The 25938-nt window shown below is 37.1% G+C and overlaps 1 protein-coding gene across 10 annotated transcripts in view; it reads left to right on the top strand.

The window, feature by feature from the left end:
* PTPRD (protein tyrosine phosphatase receptor type D) overlaps positions 1–25938 on the top strand; it is a 315163-nt gene that overhangs the window by 95570 nt on the left and 193655 nt on the right. For 5 of the 10 annotated variants that reach the window (XM_036260626.1, XM_036260625.1, XM_036260629.1 and 2 more), the window contains exons 3-9: positions 9942–10130; positions 11385–11393; positions 12109–12126; positions 13741–13851; positions 15204–15215; positions 17234–17503; positions 20654–21235. In XM_036260626.1, the coding sequence (XP_036116519.1) occupies positions 9977–10130; positions 11385–11393; positions 12109–12126; positions 13741–13851; positions 15204–15215; positions 17234–17503; positions 20654–21235 (1156 nt within the window). In that variant the 5' untranslated portion in view covers positions 9942–9976. Of the gene's footprint in view, positions 1–9941; positions 10131–11384; positions 11394–12108; positions 12127–13740; positions 13852–15203; positions 15216–17233; positions 17504–20653; positions 21236–25938 lie in introns of those variants that run through there. The other 5 variants (XM_036260622.1, XM_036260623.1, XM_036260627.1 and 2 more) reach the window with 4 other exon arrangements.

Below are 25938 nucleotides of genomic sequence, written 5' to 3'. Positions count from 1 at the left end.
TGCTCTCTGGTATTGCCACTTGAGTCACAGAGCTGGACGAGCTATTTTGGTAAGTTTATATAAGGAGGGGATGTAAGTATGTATCATTTACAATTATATTCATTTCTATATTTTTAAAACCGTAAGTTCATAACCATACCTCCGATTCCAATTCATCATACAGTCCATTCCAGGTTTTTGGTTTATGTAACATTTGATGACTTAAAATTTGTATTTTTATTTATATTCACCACAATGCGGTGAGGCAGCCAGGATGAATGCTTTTCTTGGCCTTCTTTGATTGGAGCTCATTAGAATAGCTAACTTTTACAAAGCCAACAAGTAATGGAGGCAGGAGCCAAACCCAATTCTCCTTCTATGTTGACTATTTCTGTCTTTGTCTCTCTCTCTCTCTCTCTCCCTGGAAACACAGGAATTCTATTTTTTAATTAATTAATTAATTTATTTATTTTCTATTTATTTTTCATCTTCACCCGAGGACATTTTTGTATTCATCTTCAGATAGAGTGGGAGGGAGAGGGAAAGGGAAAGAGGGAGGGAGAGAGAGAAACATCGATGTGAAAGAGACACATCGACTGGTTGCCACCCACACAAACCCAACCAGGGCAAGAGACAAGCTGCAACCGAGGTACATGCCCTTAGCAGGAACCAAACCCGGGTCTCTCTGGTCCGCGGGTCGATGCTCTAACTGCTGAGCCAAATCTGCCAGGGCAGGAATTCATTTTTGAACTTTAGCTTCATTGTACATTTTTGCTTACATGTTTTTTCTTAAAAAGTTCATATTTGTGGTTTAACTAAAAATGTATTTAAAGTGATTATTTTAATATTCAAATTAGGGAAAAATTTGGATGATGCACAGAGTATCATGCCACGTGCTCTTTAATAAAAATAAATTAATAGAAAGCATTGAGATTTGCAGAAGGTGATGGTTATTGGATTTTGTTATCTTAATGAGATTTCCATTCCCAAGAAGGTAATAAAAGCATAAACCTGATTGCTACATATTTACTTAAATATTCAAGTATTAATAGCATTTCTAGGCAGGGGAGGGTACTTCCCCCCACTGTGAATTTATCCAATTTTGGATCACAAAAGGGGTGATCATTCGCCAAGGCAAAACACTAATAGCACCGAGGCTGAACTGAGTCAATGCCTCCTGAAACTGCAGCCACCACAGTCTAACGAGTGGTAGTGAATTCTGACTGGATTCGTGTTCTGCTTTGTAGACATTACTTCATGATTTGTAGCGTAATTGCAAAGATTGCTTCTAAACAAGTTTGCTTTATTCTGTGCCAAGTGCACTTCCTCAACATGTGAAGAACATTTCAGAGAAGGGAGCTGTGCTCTAAGGCTCTGTGGGTATCCGGTTAGTGTGCTGAATTTTTAGCAGCAGCTAATGAGGTTCTTATCAGCTTATCAGCGTCCAATTTTCTATTCTTGCATGGCATACTTCTATGAGAAATCTGTGGAGCCTCTTGTACCCCGTAACTGCCCTTAAGAGAGGCCTAATTCCATTCTGACATGAGAGCTTCTCGACTGATTTATAGCTGCATTAAGACAGCATGTCTTCGGTACATAATAACTGGCAACGAGGATCTTGGACTCAAGAGTCACTGTATCTTCTTCATAATTACTTTTTTGGGGCCAGATCTTATATTTATTAAATATTCCATTATAAATACTATTTATTAACAGGCAGTTTTCTCATGCTTTAGATAATTTCTGAGTGTGAGTTAGCCTTTGACTCATAATTAGAAACCACTTTATATAATTTTTTTTTCACTTTTACATCTATGAATATTCTTTTGATAATGGCCTAGAGCCCAACTTTGCCAGAAAATCATTGATTTTGCTTTTATTTCTTTTTGTCTTTCTGTTCCAGTCACTTATTCAGTTCACTTGCAGGAGGAACACTGATTTTGAATAATACGGTCACGATGTCAAAACACTGCAACTTTTTACCCTGCTTTCCTCTGGGGTGGTGCAGATAAAAACTTTATTTACATAGCTTTCTATAAGAAAAGAAAATAATGATACATGCTCCCCACCCCGCTTCAGGGACTGTATTTAGGAAAGAAACGCTTCTTGTTTGTAGTCTGATAGTGTGGTTTATTCTGAAAGATAATGACTTGAAAACTCATTTGCTATTCAACAACAGTAGCAAATACTCCAACCAGCAACCCCTTGCCCAACCAGCCTCTAAGGTACCGATCTGTCCCCTCGCTTGGACAAAGCTATTGGGGAGAGTCATTGTAGGTCCCACCACTGTGTGGCTTCAGGTCATAAAGTTAATATACTTAGTCTGCTTATGGCAACTTCTGTGCTCCGGGAACTGTACTTGGGTGTCTGCCCCAAGCAGAAGCCCTGCTGTTTTTAGCCTTTCCTAGATAACCACAGAGAAGTCACAGGAGGGTTAAAAACAAAAGCACAGTGCTGAATTGGAAGGGGTTCTTTAGCAGCCTTTTCACACTTGTTCTTGTCATACATTGCTCTTCCATATCTGATTGGCTAGCAGGTGTGGCTGAATTTTCTCTCTACCTGGAACCAAAGCTAAACAGATGAGAAGCCAATGGATGTGTATCAAACAGTGGATTTTTCAAATGTAGAACTGTTTCCAAATTGTTATTACATCCATGAAACTTGAGTGTCTAGTTCTTTCAACTTAAAATCTAAAAAGTAATTAAATAGTCAAATTATTTTTGCTGTGCCTTTCTTTACTTTTAAATCCTCACCCAAGGATATTTTTTTCATTTATCTTCAGATAGAATGGGAGGGAGAGAGAGAAAGAAACATCTACGTGAAAGACACACCAATTGGTTGCCTCCCGCATGACCCCTGGTACCCCTGACTGGAATCGAAACGGCAACTCTTTGGTCCGAGGGCCGACGCTCTAACCACTGAACAACCGGCCAGGGCTATTGTGCCTTTATCAGTTGACTCCAGTTGAGAGTTTTATTTATCCAAGGGACAGCATTGGGAATGGAGGAAACATGATGAAGTAAAAATACACCAGATCTAGAGTTAAAGGATTTATTTTTATTTTTTGCTATATGTATGACCTGAATTTTGCCAGAGTCTGTTTCGTGTCTACAGAAAGCTGTAATTTCTACGGAAAATGCTGCCACCCTCGCCTGTCTCAGGGAGCTCTTATCCGCCTCACATGGTGCAGTGTTTTCAGTCATTCTCAGCACAGCTTTTCTGTCCCCCAAACTTAGAGCTACTTTTATTTTATTTATTTATTATTATTTTTTGAAATACTCACCTGAATATATTTTTATATTTATCTTCAGACAGAGTGGGAGGGAGAGAGAGAAAGAGAGAGAGAGCGAAACACCGACGTGAGAGAGAGAGAGAGACACACGTCGAGTGGTTGCCACCCACACAACCCCAACCGGGGCCGGGGACAAACTGCAACCAAGGTAGATGCCCTTAGCCAGAATCGAACCTGGGACTCTTTGGTCTGCAGGCCGACGCTTTAACCACTGAGCCAAAGTGGCCGGGCCTAGAGCTATTTCTAAAGTTCGCTTTTGGGAACATGTCACATGACAATATAGATGTGTTTTATCTATGATGTAGATTAATCAAGAAATTTAAAATCTTGTTTATAGAGAGAAATGAAGGCTCTTTTGAGGTCTGAAGAGGTTACTTGACAAGCTACTGCCCTCTGAATTCATTTGTGTGTTTAAAAATATTTTGGTTTTTACCCTTGCATAGAATAGTGCCCCATTTACAGGTTATCGTCATGGTTGTTATACTAAGCCTCAGAACCCTGTGCCTCTATTCTATTTAAATCAATTGTAGGAGCTTGAGTTAGAGTGAATGCATATATGATAATAGTTCACTAGATGTCAGGCAGTGCTAGGCACACGTTAGGCATTGTCTCATTCAGTCCTCCTGTCTGTGAGCTGGTGCTGTTCTTATTCACAGAGGATCTAATTGTCCCGCGGATAAGACTAATCACAATATAAGGGTTCTCTAGATTACTTCATGCCCAGTGCCTGGCCCTGTCCTGGCACAGAGGAGGGCTTCGTTAAATATCTATAGAAGGAATGATGCCATCTATGGTCTATCCAGTAGATTTTTTAAAACTAATAGTTTAAAGACTCTTTCCAAAAAAAAAAAGTGTGTGTGTGTGTGTGTGTGTGTATGATGCAACTTTCATAAACATAAAAATACTTTATTACTTGGCCACCTTTAGACCTACATACTTAAGTTTCCCAAGAGAAGGTTTACTTTTTATTAGATATAAAAATACGCTGACTTTTTGTTGCATAGATTAGTACTGTTTCTCTTAACAGGTGAGAATTCCTGCCTTTCAGTATATTTAAAGGGTCCAGCACTTTTATTTAAGAAAATATTCTTGATATTATCTATCTAACATTTTGACTTTTTTGTATTAATGAGAACTTCCCTTAGTCCTTCATCCTTTAAAAAGAAAGAAAGAAAATGTTTGTGCTTCTGTAAGATTACATAGTGAATGGCTAAAGCTTTATAATATCCAGCCCTGAGAAACCTTTGCTCTTGTCAGCGAAGGAAGGCCTGGAGTGTTTGCCTCAATGTATAACTGTGTGATTCATTTTGGTTTTATTATTAGTTTGAACATCAAGAATTCCATTACAGCTTTCTAAAGATGGAAGAGCAGAGTGTAGATCCATAGTCTATTGTGTTCTTTTGAATTTCATTGTGCCTTCATGTAAGGTTTTTGTTATGTGGTTGCAGTTTTGACCTGTAGGAACTTACAACCAATACATGAGGGAAGCCTTCCTGTAAAATTAGGAAGGCAGGGGCTGAAGTGTGTGTTTCCAGCGTAGCAACTGCACCAAAGTACAGAAGGAACCAAGCGTAAATCATGAAAATTGTTACCTACATTAATTAAGCAAAACACAGGACTATACAAATTTAAAAAAAAATCCGTCATGAACTACTACTTTCGTGAGTCTGTAAGTCCAATACTGAAGACACTGTAAGAAATAGAAAGAGGTAATGAGATAGTTTTTGCCTCTTATGTTGAAAATGGACAGGCCAAATTCATAGCCACAAAACAATTTAGGAATGGTTAACTGTTTAAATGAGTGGCAGGAAATAAACGTGGTAGGAACTGCGAGATGCGACACGAGGCAGCACTGAAAGGTTTGCCATCATTCCCTACATGTGTCTAACTGCGAGTGTGGACCGAACTCTGTGATGATTAACAAGTAAATAGCATGTAGCCCTGCCTTCCATGAGTGTATGAGTTCAGGCTTACACATTCACTGGAATAGGGCTTATAGAGAGCACCAGTTGAGAACTTTTAAAGAGTTGCCACTATGAACTGTTTGGTACTCAGGAAAGTGATTCTGGGGAATGATTTCCTCAAAGTCTGGGAGCCCGGGGTGGGGGACGCAATACAAAGCTTAATCTTCCTCCAGATTCTGATTTTGCTTTATTGTCAATTTGTTGAGGAGAATGGCAGTTCTTTATATTGTCAGTAATATCTAAATGATCAGGTCTACTTGTCAAATCTCTTAATGCTGCTATTGGAAAACTATGCTCTTGATGTAATTGACATGATTTTTCTTCGTAAAAAAATTTGCTGTAAATCTGAAAAATTGGGATTGTGGTACCATGACAAAGAGTCCTTCATTGAAAACTCTTTTAAATCATTTGAGACCAGAATCAAAGAACAGGTCTGGTAGAATTCACTTCCAAGTCCCAGCAAGATTAGGCAAGAAGAACTGCTTGGGGCCACCCTGGAAGGAGGCTGTGGCCTTAGCCAGCAGTTTGTTTTGTGTGTGTGTGTGTGTGTTTTTTTTTTTTTTTTAATCAGATAAGCATGGTTCAGTGTTTGCAGAAGTGGAAGTAAAGGCATCATTAAAATTGCTTATGGATGAACAATGAAATTAGTTTAACTTAGAAAACTGTGCAAAAGCTATTACTTGATTATTCACGTTATCTAAAGCATGACTCCCTACAAAACAATCTCAGACTGTTTCCCCATACATTCTTTTCAAGCCCTAGGTGGGGTTGTTAGCAGAAGTTCTACAGCCATGGGATGTTAACTCTGGAAAGTGCTGACGTTCATTTTTCTCTTTCCTTAATGGAATTGTAAGTTTCATATCAGCATATTTCATTAAGACACCAAACAGAGTCAAAGGATGTGCTATATTTCCAGGCCTATTATAGCTGCCATTCCAAACAAAATATGTATGAATTCTACGATTCACTAAGCACAAGTATGTAGTAATATGCCCTTTAATGGCCTCTCAGAATGACAGACCAAATGGCTTTGTGAAGGTCAAGCCTGATTTAAATTGTTGATGAATTAGTAGCTAATTCTGCATGTTTGAATATTAATATGGAACAGTGATAACTAAGACACTTTAAAGCTTAATGAGCACATTAATGAATAGGACAAAGTGTTTTTCTTCTCACCTCATGTACAAGTTTAAAGCTACTAACATATTGACAAATGTTAATTTTTGATAGCTGCTTTTTCCTATAAATGTTTATATGGTTACGTTATAAAGAGTATTGATCCCCCCCCACACACAAGTTCCTGGTACCAAATATTTGATGAGCTGTCAAAACTGATGTTATCAAATGGCCTAGGCAGTTTTATATAAATCACTAATAAATGTAGAGGGTGAAAAAAAAAGCAATTAACATCTTCTAAACTACACCCACTGAGATAAGCATTCCAATTAGAAATTTCATTATTTCCACAGTTTGTTTTATGTTGAATAATGAGTTTTATTGCCAAATACCTGACAGTCAAATTGGAAACAAGCCACAACTGTCAATGTGTAACTGCTCTGGCTATTTGAATCTGTTACAAGTGTGATGTTTCTCATGAAAATTTAATGAAGAAAGTGCATTCGAAGAGGTTCTGTGCAAAAGGGGGATGGATAGAATTTAATTACCCTTATTAAAAATAAGAAAGCAGTACTCTTTACATTCTGTCTGATTAGTATGCAAGGACGAGTACCTTTGTTGTGCACTTGTGTATATGAAAAGGGGCTCTGGAGTGTTCTTTATGAGCCAAGAAGGGAAAGAAAGGGCATGCAATTGTATTTGCCTGCTTTCCATAGGGCACAAGTCAATTTTGTCAGCTCTCCCCAAGGTGAGGACTTTATTTCTTATATATGGATATTAATTCTAGATTTATTTTTGGTAAGAGTCTTTAGTAAGTGACTCAACTTACTCACATCTGATGGGCATGGACTGTTGTCTTGGTTCTTTAGAGAGATGGACCGGTAGAGGAACAGGAAGGACTGGTAGAGCCATGTTAATGCATGCTATTGGAACTGGTAATTAACCACCAAGGGGAGATAAGAGGCCCTGAGAAATACAGAGATAGCTCCAGGAGCCCAACCCGATTTCTTATTTACTTAAGTTGGTTGTTTTAAATGTGGAAAATAACAAAATCTAAGAGCTTTCATAGAAACTCATTTGTAGGTGACTGAGGCAGTTGAGTTGACTTTGGAACCCTTGAGGTAAATTAATTTTATCCTTTGAATTATTATGTGTCAATAGCTGCCAACTAAGACATTTAATAGAATAATGTATGTGGTACAACAGCTATTGATCATTCTCCTTTTTTTTTTAAATTTTTCCCCGAATAACAGAAGAACTGTGCTATAAATGTAAACACATTGACAAAACCTCTAAAACCATGAAGAATAGTTTAGTGGAATAGATTATTAAAATTAGCATAGCCTAATTTGCAAAATATTCTTTATTTAATGTGTAAGTTTTAACATTCCCTTGGAGACCTGAAAAATCATCTCAAAATCCCATTCTTAACCACTGTTTCTGACGCTTATCCACTGTGACCTGGGCTTGACTGCCAGTGTGTACACATTCAGATCAACAGAATGCATTCCTGCTTCCTTAAAAGGGCCCTGTCTTTTACTTTAAGTAAAGTGTAGCTCTTTGAAGTTCACTAATTTTATAATTTTTTTTTAGTCTTCAGCCCTATCTAGCTGGTAAGATGGTAAAATATTCTTTAGGGAATTCAGCTGTCAACTCAAATGGACTCAGCTACTTCTTTTGGTCTATGATAGATCTCCGTTTGTGAGAGCCAGAGTCTATACATTTTCCTATTATACCCTCCGTTTTCTCCTACAATAACTTGGACTGGGTGTTCAGGGCACCTTCTCTTTCTTGGGAGCTTTATTTTTGGTAGTGTTTTGACATTCTTTTGCTATTCACATTTAAAAAATCTCTACTTTTTAACTATTCCTCTGATCAACTCTCTCCCAGAAGTACTTTCCTACTATATTTAGTAGAACAACTTCTTCTAATTGCTGCGATGTAGTCAGACTTGGAAAGACTGGAGGTTCTCCTAGAATCTAGCAATCCAGCCTAGCTTGATCGATACAAATGAGATGCAGAATAACTCATTGTATGGAAGGATAAACTGATGCTAATTAAAAAAATACAAGACAGAAATAGGTATCACTGCTATGGTAGCTCTGAGGAAGAAATGATTAAATACGGTTGGGAGAGTCTCAAAAGGCTATACAAAGAAGGCAGTTCTGGCTGTGCAGCTCTCTGGAGGCAGAATACTCAACACAGGATTTGTCTGGAAAGTGGTGAAAACTTCAGTGGAGGCATAAAGTTTCCTGTGAGGGAGGTCATCGTGAGAGGCTGGGGGAAATGGGGCCTGCTGTAAAAGAACTTTGCTATTCAGATTTAGGAGATTGAGTTTACCTCAAAGATGCAGAGGAAAGATGGTGGAGAACACACAGATTTGACTGAACTTGGTGGAGGTATCACACTTAGAGTTCAGCAAGACTCATAGCATCATACCAGGAGTTGTAGAAGGCATCCAAGGAGGAGCCATGTGCCACATGTGATGATTTCTAATGTTCTGCTCAGTGGTGGTTGTGCTTTTGAGTCATTTTTGGAATTCGTGACTCATGAAAATTCATCACTGTGTTGATTTGTTGATTAAATTAACACCAGGCCCAATGAAAAGTTAAAATATTTCAAAATGGTCTTCAAACAGATAGTCAAGTTGTAATTTAGATAATGATCGCCCATATAACTCAGCTCCCTTCAATATTTGAATAGAATATACCTGTCTAATGCTGTCTGGAACGGCTGGCAATATAGGTTATGGATATGGGTCATGCTTGGAGATTTTAGAAGACTTTATTTTCTTAAGATCTACGGTTTGGGACAATTTTGATGTGGGATATGGAGAAGTGAACTTCAGAAGAGTTGAAGATTCAAAATTTAGAAAACTACAAGTTTTTAATGACCAAAAATGGCGCAGACCTTCCCAATGGAGAAAAGTATTGTCTTACACTAAGGTGTTGCTTTTTTGAGTTGCTTTTGTTCTTTTCACTCAGATAATTTTTGATGAATTGACACTCCCTACAAAGGAATTCATTCCAGTGGAACATCATGCTTATGGAAAAGAAAAAAAGTGTAGTTTTACTTAAAAGTTACAAAAAATATGTGTGTGTGTGTGTGTATGTGTATACCTAACTAATCTGCTTGCTTTTCATTGTACCCGCTAAGCTAGCACTGCTGGATCCCAAGATTCTCCCTTAAGAAACGTTTCTTATCTTAATGCCTGTACTTGTGATGATGCTATCTTTCTGACCAACTGGACTCATTCCTAAAGACCCATTTCAGAGCATCCTCTTGGTGCTCAATGACCTACCCAAGCAGACATTCTGCAGTTACTTCTCTCTGTGCTCCTAGAGGCCTTGGGGCATCCTTTCACAGGTGTCTGAGCTCTGCAAGGCCTTGGCCTTTTAGACTGTGTACTCTCTTCTGGCCAGGAACAACATTGTGACTGTATCCTAATCTAATAATGCTATGCTGCCTGGTTTGTGTTAGCCTCTCAACAAATAATGAATATGGTAAGGGGAAAGATTAACGGGCAGTATCTCTTTAATCTTGGGCATCTGACTTGTTAACATAATGCTGTATCGCCTTTTGTCTTGCAGAGGATCAAATTCCCAGGGGCTTCCCTACCATTGACATGGGCCCACAGTTGAAGGTGGTTGAGCGTACGCGCACTGCCACCATGCTTTGTGCAGCCAGTGGGAATCCGGACCCAGAAATCACTTGGTTTAAAGATTTCTTACCTGTCGACACAAGCAACAACAATGGCCGTATTAAGCAATTACGATCAGGTAGGGTCTTGTTACTGTTTCCACTAACTCCTAAAGATTTTTTTTTTTTTTTTTTTAGCTTTCTCTCTCTCTATTTTCAATTTAATTTTTTTTTATTTTTAATTTTTAGGTATTGCTTTTTCTCCCTCTTCTCTTTCTCTGTTATTTAACGTGTTGTCCATGTTTGTGATGTCATAGCCTGTTTCAGAGTCTGTCTTTCTCCTCTGTGTGTGTTTTGCAGCTTCTGTTTAATCCACATTGCTCACTGCTGTGACTGTATTTTTGATAATTTATTTTTTAATTTACTGCTTTTCCGCAGTATTTAATGGATCCATTTTCTCTTTCTTTCTTCTTTTCTGTTTTGTTTTGAAACAAATTTATTTCAACATTGGACTTCATTCAGAACTTGCAAGGAGTTCCAATGGTTATATCCATTAAAAACCAAAATGTTCATATGAAACACTAAAACGATTCAATTTTATTAAAGTGTGTTTGCTCTGTTGTTTCTGCATTTGAACTCATCAAAATACCAAAGTTTAGTAAGTTTGGTCACATCTACTTTCTTTTCACTAATACATAAAACACAGAAATGTCGTGTCATGGGTAACCAGATGTATATATTTTTTAAAAAGTCTTTAACAAAGTACCAATGAAAGAAGGGGATTTTTACTGATGTTGTTATTATATTATCATGAGTGGACATTTGTACACATTAGCCACAGTAGTGTGCACCTATACTGAAAATTTTTGAGCCCTCCAGTGACTGGATCTACAGAAGTCTGCTTGGTGTAGAATCCAGCTTTGCTGCTTTCTCTCTCTCTCTTTCTCCTCGTTGCCCTTTTCTCCCATCCTTTTCTCAAGTTTATTCCTTTGCTCTCTTTAGATTAAAAATAGAGCTAATTCTAAATTTCTTAACTATTAGAGCCTGTCCCGAGGTAATTGCACAGGGACATTTGCTAATAAACTGTTTACTTTGCCATTGGTAGTAATATTGATATAGAATTCTAAGTTGTTTAACTGCCTGTCTTCCCAGAATTCTCAGCTTTTGACCTGTCCTGTGATGTTAAAGCGTCTTGTTAACTGCCTCTTCTTGCTTGTTGTCAGCAGAATTGTGTAGATTAGCATTCTGTTATTGTAAATAAAGAATTAATTATTCACATGTAACATAGATGATTTAGTATATAAAGCATTAACTCTGAAAAATTTGTACCAAATTATAAGGAGTATAATAATATTTTTATGCTGTCTTTCTTCTCTCCGTATTTAAATCTCCAGAATCTATTGGTAAGTGCTTAGTTCTGAAGCGCACTTCACCCCCACTAATTTCCATATTCAGACTATTATATTATTATTAATAATAATAATAAAATGCATGGCATGCATTTTACTAACTGTCAGTGTAGATACCAGGTCTCCGTAGCGGCGCGCACACTTACACATCCACAGCACTGTTTTCGTAAGAACACCGTGTAGAAAAAAGCACACAAGTTCTATCACACAAATGTAGCCTAGTAAGTAGCATAAGATATCTAGTCAAGTGTTTGTTTCTAGTTAGTCTTTAGAGTTTCCTATGACAGTATATATATATATACTAACTATATATATATATATACTTAAATAGATTAGCCAGTCTTTTCTAAATTGTCTTTAAAAAATATTGTGTAGTCTATTTTATTATTTTTTTTTAAAGAATATGAGGCATATAAGATAAATTCTAACCCTACATGACCCCAGACCTAAGTACCCAGTTGCTTCTCTGAGAACGGCAATGCTGCCTATCGTGGTCTTTGCCCTCTGTGGTATAACGCAACTTGCTTTTATGATCTAATAATACAATCTAATATATTCCTGTTTTACCAGTATAGTAATTCAAGTTTCTTTTAAGACCTTATTTAATTCTGTAAATCTAATTTAATTCTTCTCCCCAGCCCTAGCCTCCTTCTTCTCGTACTAATGCTTCTTCTTTCTAATCTTATTTGCATTCATATTATCCACCCAGGTGGTACACCAATAAGAGGTAAGAGTGCTGAACTAACGTTCACAGAATGATCTTGCTCATTCTTTCTGTCCCCTCATCACTGTCATCTTTGTCCTGTTTTCAGAATCATCCCATTAATGTCCATCAACTTTTATTTTTTTCTTTGTACAATTTGGTTATGATCAGTGACACTCATATTGTGAACTTTTCTTTTCTTATTCTATTTCTCTTTGTTTTGTTCATTTCTTTCTTTATGAAAATGATTATTTCAGTTGTGATATGCTTCAAAGAAAGCATATCCAGGTCTTTAGACCACAGACCAGTCACAGCGTACCATCTGTCCCTTTTTTTTTTCCTTTTCTTCTTCCTTTTTCCTTTTTTGTGTTTTTTTTTTTTTTCTTCTTTTTTTCCTTCTTTTTCTTCTTTTTTTTTTTTTTGTCCAACCGGAGAAAAAAAAAGATCATTTTTTTCTTCCTTAGCTGTTCTTGTTCTGGACCAAAGCCAAGATGGTCTGGAGAACAGTGGCAGACATGCAGAAGACAGCCTGGAACGTCTGCTTTTTGTCTTTATCTTTCAAAAGGTTTTTGCTTTTGTTCTTTGATTCTTTTTTCTCTTAATGTCTTAAAAGTCAAAGAATGACTCCCCTTTCCACCCGATCCCCCTCGCCTGCAACCTGACAGCAATGCTTTTTTCCCCACTTCTTTTTTTCTTGGATTACTCGCCTCGGGATTTTTGGATCTTCTGTCCTTCGGTCAATGGAAACACAAGGTGCTCAGTATTCTTGGTGGTATGTTGTATTGCTGGTTTTTCCTACTTTGACTCGGTGTGCATTTCTTTTATAATTCTTGTTTTATATTTTTCTTGGGGTTTTGTGACACCACACTGCTAATCCCATTGGTGGATTTTGATGGGTGTCTTAGGGGATCCGTCTCAAGGTCCTCGAGCAGTGGTTGGTTGGCTCTTCCTTGTTGGCACAGGCCGTGCTTTTTAACTTTTTTAAAACCTTCTAATTCAACTCCTCTTTGTTTTTCAGCAAACGTAATAAATGATTGTAAGTCGTGGCAAACTGTCTTTCTTTTCTTAAAAAATCTGCATGTCTTAAGGGAGTTTTGTTTCTTTAAGTGATATTTTCCTAATCTATAATGACTAATTTTAATTTTTTGCTTTGTGCAGCCTTTTTGTACTCGCTGCGTATTTTTGGCTTTCTTCAGCGGAAGACTTTCTTGAAAACCCGGCCTGGTTTTTTTGAGCATCCCTATCTTTTGCGCCTCTTTTGGTACCAAAATGAAACAAAACAAAACCAAAAATTAATCTTTTGTTTTATTTAAAAGCCATACTTCCTTGAAGCAGTCTCACCCATCTTCATTTTATTAGTCTAGGAAATAAAAGTGTTAATTATATCTAGGATTCTTGCTTGGGAAAAGAGATATTGTTTTCTTATGCTAGCATTGATGATGTTTAAAAAAAAAAATAATCTCTATATGTTTTTCTCATCGCATCATTTTCTGTCTGTGCACCTTCGCAAGAGATTGAATCGACGTTGAGCGGACCTTCTCTTTGCAGGGCTTTTCATATTGTTAAGAGGTTTAGTTTTCTGAACTGAGAAAGCCTTCTCTGACCGTCTCTTTGGCAATATATTTTATATCCTTACAGGCGCCCTTCAGATCGAACAGAGTGAAGAATCTGACCAAGGGAAATATGAGTGTGTTGCCACCAACAGCGCGGGCACGCGCTATTCTGCCCCTGCCAATTTATATGTCAGAGGTAGGAGGAACGTGACCCCGGCATGGTCGCTTCGCTCGGGCTCAGGGGGGACTGGGACACCCACAGCGCCTGTGCTGTGTCGGCCTCTCACGGGCCGGCTTGCTACGAGTTGCAGTAGCTGAAGCATTTTTAGTGAATAGAGCATTAAAAAGTTTAAATGGGTTGTTAGAAAAAAGTTAACGCCTTTTGAATAAAATCTATCCTGAGGCTTGACATTTGTAAGTATCTTTGCGTTTTTACATCTTGATTTCCGCATTGATTGAAACTGTGCTTTGCATTTGTTTGAGGTTTTCTTCTTTTCCTCTTTTTAAAATTTTTCTTCTGTTGTTGTTTCTCTTCTGTTTCCTTTTAAAACCCGGAAATAATTGCTTGGTGTGCTACTAATCAATTCTCTGTGCAACTCCAAGCATAAAGGTGTTTATGTCCTCAGTACCTCTGCTGTGAATAAAGCTGCTAACTAAAAAAAAAAAAATTGCTACATGCAAATAGCACGATTGTATTTTCTTCCTTCTTTTATACTTCCTTATTTATAAACACATATTATTATGTATGTGCATATTTTTTAATTACTTTCTCCAAAGTTTAATTTTTTGATTGACATGGAACACTGATTATATATTTTAAAATATTAGTTGTCCTTGGTACAAGAATGAATGAGGATGCTTTCCTATTTTCTTATAAGAAATAAAAATGATTAAATTTTGAGCTTATGGTTGGCTGTGCTTTTCATGTCAACTAGAAAGAAGTATTTCTTCCCCGGAGTTTTTCAGAGCTGATTCCTGTAGTTTTTTTGTCTAGCAGAAATGCTCTTATCCCAGGTCTACATGTCTGTGAATAATCACAAAGGGCATGGGTGGGGGTGGGAATAGATAAAAGACTCAGAGGGCTTTAAGTTACAGTAGGGTGGGTTCCCTTAGGGAAATATCTAGCTTGATTTTGAAATTTTTGTTCGAGATCATTTTGTTTCCGTGGGGATGTTTTTCTCTCCTGTGTTTCTCTGGAGTCGGGGGGTGGGAGACTATGAAGAAAACCGTTTCTTCTCCGAATTCTTGAAAGCCCCTTGATCCTTTTTCTCCCGGTGGACACCCCCTGTGCTGCATGAGGGCATGTGTACTTTCTGCAACGGAAAAAATTTCAAAATGACGCTAGCTATTGTTTCTAATACCGTGTTTAGTCCCCGAGGTAGCGCTAACGTTCTCAGCCGAGGCAGGAAGGGTGAACTAGAGCGAATTGAAATGTTCAAGTAGCAGGTGAAAGCCTTGATATGGCCTTTTTACTCTCTCTGTGTTTCCCTTGTTTTTCTCCTTTCCTCATTTCATTGTGTTCTGCATCAAACCCCCTACATCCCTCAGAGCTGCGAGAAGGTTGGTGTGTTTTTTACTTCTTACCCACCTTACAAAACTATTAATTAAACCAATAACAAAGAATACAAATGAAATGAATGTAGCTGCATCGTGGTCTTCTTTTGGTGGATGGTATGTGTTCGCGGAGAATGCCTGGCTGTGGCTGCCGGTGCTTGCTGGTGCTAACAGGTGCATGAGGGCGAGAATGCACCTGGGTGCATGGTAACTGGTAACACTTAACTCTCTCGGGTCCGGTGAACTGGGTCAGTGTTCCTGCTTTCCTTCCTGCTCCCCTCTTCCCACCCCCGCCCCACCTTTAATTTCATCTTCCGAGGATGCCTGCTGCCCACAGAATGACTTTTTGTAGTTGTTCCTCTAATCCCCAAGCATGAAGACTAAACTCTCCTCCATTTCTCTTGATGTGTTCTCTGACACCTCAGAGTCTCCACCGGCTCCTGCTTGCTTTGTGTAACCGGTGAAGTGGCTGCAGGAGGCATGCTTAGTGCTCTCTTTCCTTCTCCTGTGCCTGTTGATCACCCATAAGGCCATCGCAGCGAGCCCTCTCCAATCAACGGAGGTTTATCTCAACCTTAAGTGCAGCCAAAAAGTTTACAGACAGAATTAATTATTCATTATCTTCTTGGGGTTATGAGGTTGTTTATTAATTGACTTACGATTTTAAAAAAAAATCAGTTTCTTATCTGTATTTAAGGAATGCTCCTAATGATTTCCTTTTGATCTAAAATACTCCCAGTGTAAGATTTTGCCAATAAAAGCCCAAGATGAAACCTGTGTCTTTTACCCTCTCCTTGTACCGTGTACTTAAACTTGACATGTAAACATGCAGATTCTTTGAAGCAGGAACACTGAACTGTAATAGCTTGGTAATGTTTCACTGTGTCATGGTGTGATAATATGACTTCTTCTCTTCATGTCACGTTCCACTGTATGTTTTAGATGCAGGGTCCCTCCGTTTGAATGTGGGCTCCGAAAGCCTATCACTACCTTGTGTTGTCATCATCTAAGTTGTTTTACCTTAGATATGAGCTGAATGGAATCCTACATGGGAAGTTCCCAGCTCCCTTTCTAAATTGGCGATCCTCACCTTTGACACCCAAGCTCGATCTAATGTTTTCCTACTTACAACCCTGTCACCCCCTAAATTCCAGCCTCAATCACTCTACCTCACATCTTCCCTTTGTGTTCAGTTCTATTGCCCTGTTATTTCTTCTGCTCTCATTGTTGTCTTGGATTCCAGACATTTTCCCCATTGTCCTAAGCACGGGCCTGGAGACATCATTGTGTGCATGCCTTGCATGACCAAATTTGATATCTTTACTGGCGTTGGCTTGGTTCCTTCTTCTGTGATTATAATCAATAATGTGTGTGTGTGTGTTTATATATATATATATGTGTGTGTGTGTGTGTGTGTGTGTATTTGTATTTATATTTCTGTGTTCCAGTGTTAGTGTGAGGTCTTGAGGCTGCATCTTCTCTGAGTCTGAAAGCAAATAAATTGTACTTTCACTGTACTCTAGATGATGTTTTCCAGGGCTGGGATGTGACTGTGGTCCCACACATGCATTCACAGCAACTGGAAGTGTTCAGCACGGGAGTTGGTTTTGATACCCAACTTAAACCTGCTGGTGACCTTCCAGCCCCCTTTTTCGCATATACGTGCATGCATAGAATCCTTGTTATATGCATATATGTATATGTTTTTGTGTTTATCTTATGCATGATTTGTGTTTTGTTAGTTTGTAGATAGTTTCTTTGTGGGGCCCTTGTAGGTCTGAATCAACTTTTGTACGAATGTGTCTAAGATATCAATGACCAAACTAAATGATTTCTTTGTGTGTATACACAGACCATACTTGTATGGTCTGTATTATCCACAGTGTTTCTTTTTTTTGTTTTTGGACAGCCCACAATATGTTCTGGTTGTTTAATTGTGTCTGTACAGTGCATGTCATGTGTTTAAGAAGCCATTTTTTTCTTGCCTTGTATATTTTATCATCCTCCCTTGTGTTTTGTTCCAGTTCGTCGTGTCCCACCAAGATTCTCTATCCCACCCACTAATCATGAAATCATGCCAGGTGGAAGTGTTAATATCACCTGTGTGGCCGTGGGGTCACCAATGCCTTATGTGAAGTGGATGTTGGGGGCAGAAGATCTGACACCTGAAGATGATATGCCAATAGGAAGAAATGTCCTAGAACTGAATGATGTAAGACAGTCAGCAAATTACACCTGTGTTGCAATGTCAACACTGGGTGTCATTGAAGCAATAGCACAGATCACTGTCAAAGGTATGCTCAGAGGTGTATGCTTCCGGGGTCTGGCTGCACTCAAGTCACCTGACTAATAGCTCTGTAAAGTCTGTCCTAGGAATTCTAAAATGAATCAATTCACTGTTCAGTGTTTTAGATGTCACAGTCTGATTATATCTATGGTATCACATAAGATATACCTGTGTGGGCAGTTTCTCTCTTAAAGTATTGGCATTCTAAGGAGCAGTAATCATCAAAATATTTAACAAGAGGCTGGACCTAGGAACTAACCAGGCAGAATGAGGAATGCTAGACAAGATCAACTATTATGGAAGGATTGAAGCTTACAAATTTCATATTAATTCAGAACTTTGATAAGAGTCACATGATAAAAAAAATCCAAATAAGTTTTACTAAATGTCAAAAACCCTGAAGACACATGGAAAAAAAGCATTACAATTAACATGGTTAAATGATAGATGCTTTAAATTTTTTTAATGGGCCCTAACGTTAAAACCCAAAATGCAAGTGGATTGATATTCTCTCTTAGCTTTATCTTTCACTTTGTATTGATGAAGTGCTCCAGAAATAGTCTGTCCTCGAAATAGTGAACTAAATATAACCAAAGCACTATATTCTACAGATTTTTTTGAATCAAAGGAAAAAGTGAGTGTGTGAGAGTATTGTTTTTACCCAGTGTTTATAGACTTCTGGAACACTTTTACAATAGGGGTCAGACTGAGGAGGACTTGAGGTTTCTGCAAATATCTGAAGCTACTGCAAAATGAACACGGATTGTCTTCTCTTTCTAGGAACTTTGATCCTAAGAAATGCAGAATGCATGCTATAGTCAATGCCGTATCAACCAAGCCTATATATCAAGTATAGGCCTTATAAAATCAATAATGTGATAAGCAAACAAAGGCGCACACCATCGGCAACAATCATTTAAAATAGTAACATTATATTGCATATTTTAACTATATTAAGCATACTTATCCATACATTGCAGACACAAATCCTGTACTGTACAATTAATGTGACTTAGTGAAACCAGTAACGTATGTTAAATACTGGTAAATACAACTTTAATTAGCAGTATTTTTACTAGCTTTAAAAATTCAGAAAGACATCTAGGGAAATTTGGATTCCCTGCTTCCTTAAAAATATCTCAGGCCAGATTATTTAAATAAATATCTTTTTATTATTTTTAGTAAATTCCTTTGGCCAGATATTGTTGTTCTGTAGTTCTTAGAGTGATATGCATATAGTGACTCACCTTGGGCATCCTAACCATTTCAGCTTAAATGTTTGAAGGTTCACTGAAAACCTGGAGTTCAAGAGCAGGAGTCACATTAAACTAATATCATGTTCAGCTTCCTATCTTTATATTCTTGGCTCTTGCTGTTTCTCTACCTTTTTCACCTTAAAAAAAAATAAATAAAATGTAATTACTCAGTGTTGGGCAGTGTACTAGGTATTGGGGACCAGCAGGAACCAAGTATAGGTTTGCTACCCTTGAAAAGCTGTCATTCTAGGGAGTGCTGTGCTATTTGCCTTTATATTGACAAGGAAAAAGGGATAATAAAGGGCTGATTTATGAGTGTTACCTTCTGAGCTTTCTCCAAAAAGTAGATGGTGCTTTCTTCCCTAATAGCTCTACCTTTGAGAATCATTGCCCAGGGTCAGAGTACTTAAGTATGAGGTCACCAATGTAGATGGTTTGTATACACAATTAGTAGCTTTTTTGTTGTTAATCCTTATCCCTAGAGGATATTTTTCCATTGACTTTTAGAGAGTGGAAGGAAAGGAAGGAAGGGGGGGAGATAGAGAAAAATATGATGTGAGAAAGACACATCAATTGGTTGCTTCCTGACCACACATAAACCAGGGCTGGGGATTGAGCGTGCAACCCAAGTATTTGTCCTTGACTGGGAATCAAACCCTCTACCCTTGGTGCATGGGTCAACACTCTAAGCACAGAGCACCACCAGCTCGGGTATTAGTAGCATTTTGAATTGTGTTTTGCTTAAAGGAAAAAAAGATAGATCTCTAAAAGATGAATTAAATTGCAAGAATTTGTATATGACTTTAATCTCAGGTATTGCTGATATTGAATATAGAATACATACTATTAGAGTAATACTTTTTTTTATGGAATTTATCAGGGTAACATTTTTTAATAAAATCATTATAGGTTTCACGTGTATAGTTCTATAATACATTATCTGTGTACTGTATTGTGTGTTTACAATCCAAAGTCAAGTCTCCCTCCATCACCATTTATCCACCTTCACCCTCTCCTACCTCCCTCCACTCCCTTTCCCTTCTCCTCTGATAGTCACCATTCTGTTGTCTGAGTTTTTCTTTTCTTTTTTTTCTTAATTCCTTTACTTTTATCTACAATAATACTTTAAAAAGTGACTTGTGAATATGCTTTAATTTAGTTCCTTCAGCATTTTTGAGTATTAAGTAAAAACATGAATTTGAAATTAATTCAAAATTACTATTCCTTTTTACTTTAATATCGTAGTTATATTTTTATGAGAAAAGTATAGTAATGTTACCCATGTCTTACAACTGGAAGGCAATATGGGTATTATTCTTCCATGGCAATTTAATACCATCTCAATATATTCCAGAATATATTCAATATATTACTTTCAACATTTATTGGTATTTAGTTATATCATTTATATCTTAAAGCAACAGGCTAATTGGCTGAGCTTATAATAATAGTAATAATTGCAAATAATGTTTTTTTGAGAGTGCCAGATAAAGTCTAAGAGCATTACTGGATTAGCTCATTAATCATCAGAGCAAACCCATGAAATAGAGTTACCCAACTGTACAATTCCAATAATACAGCTTTTCTCATTTTTCACATGAGAAAACTGAAGCAGAGAGAGGTTAAGCAACACATTCAGGATCACATAGCTAGTAAGTGGTAGATTTGGATACAAGCCTCAAAACACAACACTATAATGCCTTCCTAATAAAATGGGATTTGCTACCTATGCATGTCTTACTTGACTTTCCTGACCACTTTGAAAGCTGTTCTTTGCTATGATTCCATTGACAGAAATCTTTAGTAGATACATAATTCTGCCATTTCAGTAGTAGAGTTTGTGGATTCTTATAACATCCTAGAGATGGTGGGTAGTGACTGTCTTATTTCCGCCCCCAAAGCCTTACCCAAACCTCCAGGAACTCCTGTGGTGACGGAGAGCACAGCCACAAGCATCACGCTGACCTGGGACTCTGGGAACCCTGAGCCTGTGTCTTACTACATCATTCAGCATAAACCTAAAAATTCTGAGGAAACCTACAAAGAAATTGATGGGGTAGCGACCACACGCTACAGTGTCGCTGGACTCAGTCCCTATTCGGATTACGAATTCAGGGTTGTTGCTGTCAATAACATTGGGCGGGGGCCTCCCAGTGAGCCTGTGCTGACGCAGACCTCGGAGCAGGCACCATCCAGTGCCCCCCGGGATGTGCAAGCGCGGATGTTGAGCTCAACCACCATTTTGGTGCAGTGGAAGGAACCTGAGGAGCCAAACGGACAGATCCAAGGATACAGAGTGTATTATACAATGGATCCCACTCAGCATGTCAACAACTGGATGAAACACAATGTAGCTGATAGCCAGATCACTACTATTGGCAACTTAGTGCCCCAGAAAACATACTCTGTCAAAGTCCTGGCTTTTACCTCAATCGGAGATGGTCCTCTTTCAAGTGACATACAAGTCATCACTCAGACAGGAGGTAAGTCTCATTGTGGACGGGGAGTAGGGCAGGAGGCATGAGTTGAAACTAACAGGTAGGAAGGGCAAAAACAAAGAACAAATATATAAATTTTGGTTTTTGAGACTTAAAGTTTCTATGTGAGGGGCTGACATAAGGCATCTGGAAAGGAAACAGGCATGGACACCCGAAAGACTAAATAATAGCAATAAGTAGAAGGATTTCATATAACATCCCATCCTTTTAATTTGTACCCAGAGGACTTGGAGAATTCTCTGCATGAAATGGAGAAATGTGTCTTCCATGTAGCATTTTGAAAATAAAAGAACTGTTCTTTTTTATAACCTGAGAGAATAGTCTCAAAAATTATTTCATTTGAGATACATTGGATGGTTCAACATAAAGTTAAAAATAAAACCATTTGTCGGGGTCTTGGATATTTAAATGGCTTAAATTTGCCAGGAAGCTACTTGCTGAACAATAAATATTCTCCTAATGGATTTTTCCCCCTGGTTGTGTGGCCTCAGGGGTGAAGGTACGCAGTTACCAAGATCTAAGATCAAACTTTAGGGCCTGCTTCTTCCATTTTACTGGGTGTTAGAGCAGATGCCAAACTATTTTATGAAGAATAAGTTGGCCCTGCCAGTAGTTTTATTTTCACAAGAGTATATCAAGCTTCTCTGGTCTGTCACTGAAAGTGATCAATTTTGACTTGGGTTGGGAAAATAATGTAACAGCTTTCTTCTGAAGTTTATTCTTGAACATCTGAGCTCTTCATTTGACTCCGTAGAGCCTTGGTTCCTCTAAAAGGTGCATTAATCTAGGAATGTTTTGGCAGCATGCCCCTGGTTTAATCATCTGCGTAAGAACCATATTATTGGAGTTAGTATCTATAATCTAGAGGTAGGTAACTCATTGGTAATTTGGGAGTGAATTAGTGAATTTTCTCAGGGATCAGAACCAGCTTGATCACTGACTTGTTTTCATATCATGGGCTTTATGAATCACATAACTGTTTACCATTTGCACTGGCTACTAGAAATCTCAGAACTATGTATAGTCTGCCTGGCTTTATTGTATTTCATACCATTATTTGGTTCTTACTGGTTTGTTCACAAATTTATTATTTTCTCGAATGGTATGAAAAATAACTATAAAAATAGCTTTTACCACAATTACATTAAAAACCATCCATATATTTTCCCTCTTGGCTTTTGCAGTTCTTTTAGTTTTATATTAATATGCAGAAAAATACTGTGGATATTTTCATATGCTTTAATTCATATATTTCTTACTGGAAAATATAAAAATCTAGAAATCTTGTTCTTTTTCCTTATTGAAAGTGGTCAGTCAACTGTTATAAGACTATTTTTTGTTAAACTATTATACTATTTAGCAGCTCTTTGACCATCAAAAGATATAACTTTATGAGAAGACTATATCCCTATCCTTTACTTTTAGTTTTTCTGTTTTTTCAGCTGTGTTATTTAAAAAATTTCTGGTCTTAGAGCAACATAATCAGGGTTTGACTCCCAGTCCACGATTTTTAGCTCTGTAACCTTGGACACGTTATTTCGTCTCTCTGAAACTTCATTTTCTCATCTAAAATAATAACCACCTCATAGAGATTAGGGATGTTATTCATTTTCTAGGGCTGCTGTAACAAAATACCACATACTGGGTGGCTTAAACAACAGGAAGTTATTGCCTCTCAGTTGAGTGGCTAAAAGTCCAACATCAGTGTCAGCAGAATTGTTCTCTCAGAGAGCTGGGAGGGAGGTTTGGGCACTTTCTCCTAGGTGCTGGTGGTTTGCTGGCAATCTTGGCCGCTCCTTGGCTTGTAGAAGCGTCATCCAGATCAATGCCTCATTCTCACATCATTCCTTCTGTGTGCATGTCTCTGTCCAAAGTTTCCCTTTTTATGAGGATACCGGTCATAATGGATCAGGACCAAACTAATGATTTGATTTTAACTCTACCACAATCCTGTTTCCAAATAGAGTAATAGTCTGAGGTTCTGGGAGTTAGGAGTTCAATGTGAATTTTTGCAAGACGCATTCAAACCCATAACAGAGCTACAGATTAGACAATGGATAGAAACATTTAATAACTTAATAAGTAATATATAATTATCACCACCATCATCATAACAACTAAACTATACTGGGCACTCTGCTATGAACTTTGCATGTGTTAATTATTACTACCTAATTAGGTAGATGTAGAATTATCCCACTTGCCGATGAGTAAATTGGGGATCAAAGAAGATAAAAAGGTTGAATCATTTGCTTTGGGTCATAAGATTTAGTAAATGGCAAAGCAGAATTTAAATCTAGGCACCCTAGATACTTCTAAGCACAATTACCTGTCCAATTAATAATTTGCTGATGTGATCGTTTTAGTGCCTGCTAGGTTTTTGTGCCCACGAGGTGTTCAATAAATGAATAGTGGCAGGAAATACAGTGTGTCATTTATTCATATCTTTATATAAGGATTATATATAATTTACTTCTTCAATACTTGATGTGGCTATTAGATTATCCCAGTATAAAAGTGTGTCGAACCATTTAATATATATATATATATATATAAAGTTGATCTGAAAGAAGTAGGAGGAATACTTTTTTATAAAAGTTTGTTGTACTTGATCACTTAATTTGGTTCTAACTTTTCTAACCACAAATTTAAACCTAGAAACCTATACTGTTTCATAACTTTCTTTTCTTATGACAGGAGGGTTTAGCCATCTGAGAAACCAAATAGTTACTGGAAATAAATTCAACCGAAACATAAGAATCCTTGGGACTCATGAGAATGGTTATATTCAGAACATGGAATAACAGACAATAATGCCTTTGGTCACAGTTTATCGAAAGATACTGAACTGCTGTTTAAATAGACCTTTTTTTCATTTTCTATATTATGAGTAGACCTAATGTAACATAAATCATAACTCAGTGAAGGTAGTAATATGACAGGGGCAATTGAGTTAATGTGATCCAGGGACTATGAACTTAGAAAAATCTAGATGAATGGGTCACACATGTATTAGAATAGTTGTTCTCAATCTCTTTTAGCCATTTTATACATTAAGATATTTCCAAGAACCTTTCATAATAGTTGTACTTTTAATACCCATTGATTGAGAAGATATATGATGACATAATGACTTGTGCCTGCCAGGATCAATAGGCTAAGAAAACCTTCCAAAATAGCACAATGATTTGATCTGTTCTCTAGGCTTAATTAACAAAGGCCATTTGATGTTAGTGGATAACTGCCAAATACAGTGATGTTAGATCTTGATATAATTAATGCTGAGCTGCTCCTTTTTCTTGTTGCTGACTAGCTAATTCTTAGGGTCATTGCTAGGCAAAAATATAAACCATTATGAAATATTTTTGAAAGGTTCTATAACATTGAAAGACATGATTATTTTCACAGCAATTTAATTTTTTCTTTATGAAAATTTACTGATTGACACTATATGAAATTCTCAAGTGTATTTCAATTCCATGTGCACAGAGATATACATTTTTATGTATTCTATATCTGAAATGTTTTAATTTCATTTTGGTATCTTTAATTCCCTGGCACTAATATTCCCATTTTTGTTTAAACTCAGACTCTTAAGAAATAGTATTTAATAACAAAGTGAGTGTAAGAGGGAAATTATCACTTTTGCTCATATCTAAGTTTACCCATATTCATATAGAGGATTGAAATAAGTTGCATATTCCTGGTAATATAGAAAATTAAAATATCTATTTTATAGTCAGTATTTCCCCTTAATTACAAATATTAGTATGGTAGAAAATAGTAAGTAAACTTTAAATGCGGAAAGATTTTGGTTAAAATAATTATTTTCTAGACATATGAGTTGGTCTTCCAAAGTTTCCATACCTTTTAACTTCTAGCATTATAGTAATTTGCAACTAGTTCACCTTGAAAATGTGTGGAATACATGACCATCTACAAAGGAAGTATTTTTATTGTTCTAGAAAATGATCTTCACTATTAGATAACACATTTGAGAAGGATGTCTTATGTAGTTTTCTTTTATAGATAATTATTAAATTATAGGGTAAATATATATGTTATAAAGCTGCAAATAAGACTCTGGTAAAGAAATGTGATACATTACATCTTAAGCTTAATGCACTAAAATAAATGTCATTTGATGTTCATGCTAATTGGACATCAAATCCTTATGCCTTTTTTCTGAACTTTCTTTAGGAAACATGTTTGACCTCTACTTCTTCTATACACCTAATAGGTTCTTGGCGAAAGTCTACTGATTTATGTATATGTATCTTAATAATTTAGGTCTTTGGAAAGAGAATAATTATATGCATTTACTAACTAAATACAAATGAGCATTATCAACTTGAAAACATTTCGAAGAAGGTAATTCTATAACTTCTGGGTACTGCAAACTTGTTATATTATAAAACTATGACATTTAGAGATACAGCATTTGAACTTTCCAGAACTTTAAAAAAATCATTTTATTAGTGTATGTCAATAGGCCACCTGTATCAGCAAACTCAAAAAAAGACTGACTTCTAATAGCCAAAATTATGAGCCCAATTTAAATGCTTTCTCTAAATAGTGTTAGCAATAAGTAAAGGAGCTCTGGATAAATACAACTGCAATAAAGCTTAACTTTTTCTTACTGATACTTAATGACTATTGAGAGGAAGATTTGTGCAGGTGCTTGTGCA

This window comes from Molossus molossus, unplaced genomic scaffold (genome assembly GCF_014108415.1).
Source record: "Molossus molossus isolate mMolMol1 unplaced genomic scaffold, mMolMol1.p scaffold_m16_p_14, whole genome shotgun sequence".
NCBI classification, from domain to species: domain Eukaryota; kingdom Metazoa; phylum Chordata; class Mammalia; order Chiroptera; family Molossidae; genus Molossus; species Molossus molossus.
The sequence above is the reverse complement of the archived record's forward strand: the minus strand, read 5'-3'. Positions and strand labels throughout refer to the sequence as shown.